Source organism: Bombina bombina, chromosome 3 (genome assembly GCF_027579735.1).
Source record: "Bombina bombina isolate aBomBom1 chromosome 3, aBomBom1.pri, whole genome shotgun sequence".
NCBI lineage: Eukaryota > Metazoa > Chordata > Amphibia > Anura > Bombinatoridae > Bombina > Bombina bombina.
Window position 1 is genome coordinate 918,221,692 of NC_069501.1, and position 6,117 is coordinate 918,227,808.

At 32.8% G+C, this 6,117-nt stretch overlaps 1 protein-coding gene across 1 annotated transcript; it reads left to right on the forward strand.

Moving 5' to 3' along the window:
* Window positions 1-1,179: 1,179 nt before the first annotated feature.
* On the forward strand, window positions 1,180-5,725 carry PCDH20 (protocadherin 20). Its single transcript, XM_053704935.1, has 2 exons — window positions 1,180-1,322; window positions 1,743-5,725. The coding sequence occupies exons 1-2, from the start codon at window positions 1,275-1,277 to the stop codon at window positions 4,374-4,376; spliced, it is 2,682 nt and encodes an 893-aa protein (XP_053560910.1). The 5' UTR covers window positions 1,180-1,274; the 3' UTR covers window positions 4,377-5,725.
* The last annotated feature ends 392 nt before the right edge of the window (window positions 5,726-6,117 follow it).

Below are 6,117 nucleotides of genomic sequence, written 5' to 3' on the forward strand. Positions count from 1 at the left end.
TGAATTTAAGAAACAGTATTAAAATATATTGAAGGTTTTTTACACCATTTTTCTGTCCTGACAATTAATTGTTATCATACTTCTCAAGGCTTGTCCATCTACACCAATAAAATTGCAGGTGTTCTTATTTGCCACTAAGTGAGTAATTGATTGTTATCAACTTGCACAAAAAATGTACTCAGTAGTTACAATTTTTTTTTTTTTTTTTTAATTAACAAAATGTATTAATTTTAACATGCCCAAAATGCTACTCTTTCATATGCCTCATTATTTTTATTTTTTTTCTAGAATGCAATGTCCCTTTAACTTATTTTGTTTTATTATAAACAATGGAATTATGTGTGAGTGTGTATATATATATATATATATATATATATATATATATATATATATATATATATAGATAGATATATAGATTAAGAATTATTACTATACATAGCTGCAATGTTTTTGAAAGGATACATTATTATCAAACACATTTTTCGTTTTTGTTTTCACATCACACAATATCCCATGAACAATTTTTGATAGGCAAAATAGGTAATGTTTTCATTTGATATTATCTTTAACTGAAGGCAGGTGGCTAAAGGGTTAAATTAGTTGTGCTAGCAGCTGTCTGGATAAACGCTCACACAGAACAAACAAAACAAACAAAAAAAAAGGATTTTCTTATCCCTTAAATGTTAAAGAACATTATTCAAGGAAGAACAACTATTTAGATGAAACTCAAAACCATTTCAGAAAATCAGAAATTAAAAGGAAGACTGAGCACACAAAAACACGGGCTGTGGAGGGAGGGGAGTTTGGGCTATGTGATCTCTCAGCACAGTAGCTACTCTAGTGTTCAGCAGTAGAGGATAGGGGAAACATGCCAGTAAAATGTAAATCTGTACGCAAGAAAAAAAAAGCAAGTCATGTTTTTAAAAAAATGTTCTAAGTTTGCATGAAATGTTATAGAAGTATTACTTCTAATAACTTACACAATTTTCACCTTGTAGCTTAGCAGTTTTAGTGAATGCCATTTTCATACCAGTAACACAAATTACTCTGCCCTTCCCCTCTAAGCACTTTCTTAATTGATGCATCTCAGTCTATTGGCTAAGGCTGTGTCCATCGATTTGCATGAGCAGAGAGAGGGAGTGTCTGGCTGCTCTAACACCAGGAACTAAATGACTGCAGTTTCTTTGGGATTGAACTGCCAGGGGAATGAAAAGATTTTATACAACCCCGTTGTAAAGAGCTGGCTTTGAGAGCTTCTGTCTCTTGACCTGGATATGGGGCAGCAAACCAGTCCGAACAGGATCAGTCTTAGGAAGGTACAGGTATGTGATTAAACTGTAAATATCAGGACTTGCTGCAACCTGTAGCTCCAGAGATTACTAAAATTATTTAATGATATCATTTTATAGAAACCCTTTAAGTGTACATGATAACATTAAGTTAATTGCATGCAGTTATATCAGACATAAAGCTGTTAGTAGCAAACATTTTACTTGTTTATATATTAATATTTTTCCATAGCAAAATGCAATAAGCAGAAAGCTTTTTTTTTCTTTTATGCATTTGTATGTATTGCATCAACATTTATTGACCTAATCTATTGTAATATGGATAATATAGATATGTATTTTATACTTAAAAATATCTTTATGTGTTATTTAAAAAAAGGTTAAACTGTAATGGTAATTTGTGATTATGTTTTGACACAAATGTGATTTTGTTTATTTTTACTTTTTGTGCAGCATTTGCTTTTGTGTCTGCTCTCTGTGTTATTTGGACCCATGCTCAGCTCTGCAAGTTACACCAGAGCAACGGAATTACTTTACTCAATAAACGAAGGATTACCCAAGGGAGTTGTTATTGGGAACATTGTGGAGGATTTGCATTTGGATCGCTTTGCTGACCCTCCTCTTTCCTTCAGTCTGGCATCAAAGGGGCTCAGTGAGAAATATGTGAGCCTTAATAACAGAACAGGAGAGCTGTGCACATCTGCAGATGAGTTGGACCGGGAAGCCCTATGTCAACAAAGCCTTGGTGGTCAGGATTGTGTCCTTTTACTCGACATCATCATTTTGCCTCAGGAATATTTCAGATTTATCAAAGTTAAAATTGCAATTATTGATGTTAATGACAATATACCCCAGTTTCCTGTGCCACAGATTTATATCACTGTGCCTGAAAATGCTCCTGTTAATACCAGGTTAGTAATAGAGCATCCTGCATCTGACCCTGATGGGGGATTCAATGGGGTCCAGACCTACAGATTGGTGGATTATTATGGTGTTTTTACATTAGATGTAGAGGAGAATGAGAGTGGGGAAAGGACACCGTATTTGATCATAATGGGACCTTTGGACAGAGAGGTAAAATCAGAATATAAGACTATTATTATTGCTGAAGATGGAGGAAATCCACCTCTCCTGGGATCTGCCACAATGCTAATTCAAATTAGTGATGTAAATGACAACTGCCCTCAGTTCACTGAATCTCTGATTAATGTTACACTTTCAGGAAATTCTAGCACTGGGGCACATGTGACAACAGTGCATGCTGTAGATAAAGATTTAGGGCCCAATGCTCAAATTACATATGCTTTCAGTGAAAGAGTTTCCAAAGCCACAAAGGAATACTTTAACCTTAATGAAATCTCAGGAGTTATTAAACTCTCTAAGAAGATAGATGGCTCTACAATCCAGCTGCACAAGTTAACTGTGCTTGCAAATGGCCCAGGATGCATCCCAGCAGTTATAACTGTATTTGTTTTCATAAATAAAGTCACATTTAGACCACCTGATGTTGTTCCTCGCTATATAGCTAATGAAGTCAATGGAATAGTTTACCTGAAAGAGTTAGAACCAGTCAATTCTCCTATTGCATTTTTTACTATAAAAGACCCTGATGACAAATACAAAGTAAATTGTTACCTTGAAGGTGAAGGGCCTTTCAGATTATCAGCATATAAGACATATAATAATGAATATCTGCTTGAAACAACAGATACATTAGATTATGAGCAAAAACAATTATATAACATTGCAGTGGTGGCCCGTAGTTTGGACGGATTCCTTGTAAAGAAATTTATAAAAGTGCAAATTCTAGATGAAAATGATAATGCTCCTGTTTTCACCCAATCAACAGTCGAGTTAACTATTGAAGAAAATAATGCCCCTAATGCATTTCTGACCAAACTCTCTGCTACAGATATTGATGGTGGTGAAAGTGGTCATGTTTCCTTTTTCTTGGGGTCTGATGCCCCGTCCTATTTTTCTTTAGACAGTTTAACAGGAATTCTTTCAGTCACCACCATGTTAGATAGAGAAGAAAAGGAGAAATATAGGTTCACTGTTAAAGCCAGGGATAACGGCACACCTCCACAAGAGTCAGTAGCCACCATACATATTACTGTGCTGGACAAAAACGACAACAGTCCTCGCTTCATCAACAAGGATTTTAGTTTTTTTGTTCCTGAAAACTTTCCAGGCTTTGGTGAAATTGGAGTAATTAGCGTCACAGATGCTGACTCTGGACAAAACGGATGGATAGCACTTTCAATAGTGAATGGAAGTGATATTTTTGTAATCGACACTGGGAAAGGACTCCTGAGAGCAAAGGTCTCATTGGACAGAGAACAACAGAGCTCTTATACTCTTTTGGTTGAAGCTGTTGATGGTGGAGACCCAAGTTTGTCTTCTACAGCAAAAATAACAATCCTCCTGTTGGATGTTAATGATAACCCCCCTGTTGTTTTGTTTCCTCAGTCTAATATGTCTTATCTCCTTGTCCTCCCGTCAACTCTGCCAGGCTCCCCAGTCACTGAAGTGTATGCTATTGATAGGGACACAGGAATGAATGCTGTTATTGCTTATAGCATTATAGGAAGAAGAGGCCCCAGGCCAGAATCATTTAGGATAGATGCCAAGACAGGTAACATAACTCTAGAAGAATCCCTGATGAGAAATGATTATGGTTTGTACAGATTGCTAGTGAAAGTTAGTGACCACGGTTATCCAGAACCACTTTATGCCACTGTGATGGTGAATTTGTTTGTCAATGACACTGTAAGTAATGAAAGTTATATTGAAAGTTTGCTAAGAAAGGAACCAGACATTAATATAGAAGAGAAGGAACCTCAAATAGCATATGAGCCCACCCATAAAAAAATGGAAACCGATTCATGTGTACCTACTTTGGTAACACTTTCTATATTAAGTCTGGGGTCAGTCATATTAGTCACTATAATGGGAATGTACATCTGCTTAAGAAAAGGAAAGAAGGATCACAGAATAAAAGAAAACATGGAGGTTCAGATTCCTTTAAATGGTAAAATAGACTTCCATATGCTCGAGAAGAAACCAATAGAGATTTCAAATATTTAATATTTTTTAGATGTATCATGTAATACAATCTGAAATTTTGGAGAATACAATAACCTAACACAATGTGTTAAGAAAGTTTATAATGAAGGGCCACTAATTTAAAACATATATAATAATATATGTAAATAAATCTTTACAGCTTTGTTAATTAAAGCAAAAATTGTTACAAAATATGTAAAGGTTTTTTTTTTGTTTTTTTATATACATGTAAATGAATCACACTAAAGCTATTAGATATTTGAGATGCTTATTCAACTTTTGTTTTCATGTGTGAACACAGAAAAAAAACTAAAATGTGTACTGTGGAATAATTTTTTAGTTAAATTATTATCCAGCAGGGGGCTAAAACTTCAGTATTAGAATATATATGTGTTCAAAACAAAAAAATAACCTAAAATATAAATTATATATTTTTAATGTTTTCTTGCCATGTATAAGGTTTTAACTGCAAAATTCCCTTTCTATATTTATAAAAAAAATAGTTTAAAGAAAAAAAATATTAAATAATCGAATGTGTTTTACCTCAGTAATTTCACATTTACTAGAAGTGCAATTCATTACCAAGCAAAACTGCTCCAATGTTAATTCCTTGTGCAGAAACACAAATATCTTTTTTCTTTTTTTTTTCTCTCAACATTTTTGAGTATATAAAAGCTTTACTGGTTATGTATACAGGTATACAAAATGTATGTTGATAATTTAATGGTTGAATTTATAGGACAATCATTAACTGAAATGCTTGACAACATATTTTCTTTCTTTTTTGTTTTGCATTTTTATTAAGATACATATTTTTTTCTGAAAAGGTTATAAACAATGGAAATGTATTAATCCTTTTTTTCAGAGTTTAGCTTAGATGATTAAATATATTTTTTTTAGAGAATATAGAAGAGGGAACAATTATTTATTCATTCTATTAAGGCAACATAGCATTTTATTATTAATATTATTATTGATTATATTATTATAACCTTATTATTTTAATTTAATTCAAAGCATACATTTTCAGCTTTGTGACTGACTGTCAACATAACTTTTGTATAACACATTGTTGATTCTACAACAAAGCAGTTTTTCAACATTTACCACTATTCTCCTTTTGGTGTTCCCTTGTGTTTATTAAGTTTGTTTTTAAATTAAATACTACCATATAACTGGGTATGTTAACCCATGACTTGCTGAAGTGATGTTGCCCTACAGATTGCAATTTTTATTACTGTATCCATGTGATGTTCAACTGTATATACCAGCAAAGGGAAAGATTACACATATTTCCAGCATCATGTCTGTACTGTACCAAAAGTGTTTATATGTCTTTAAATTAAAGCTATATATTTTCATAAAACATATTTCAGTTTTTTATTATTATTAAAGAATTGCAGTAACTATGTTTAAATCAAATGCATTTTTTATTTCATGGTTAGAAAACATTGCTAATGGTTTATACAGAAGATCTAAATATAATTGTAATGTCTTTAAAAAAGACAAATGATAAATCAAGAAAAAAGTAAATTGTCTTTTTTCCCCTTGGGCTGTTTGGCCCTTGTTTAATCTTGAACAAAACATGTTTTTGTATGGACCTGTCTATGCATTACTTTTGATTAGTTTAGTAAAGAGGGCATGCAAATTGTGAGTCAGTCCAGTGTAAATTTATAAACTTTAAAATTGATGTAAGGACATTTATAAGAATACATTATGACAGGGCCAAATAGCCTCAGAGAAAACTAAACTGTGACTAAAA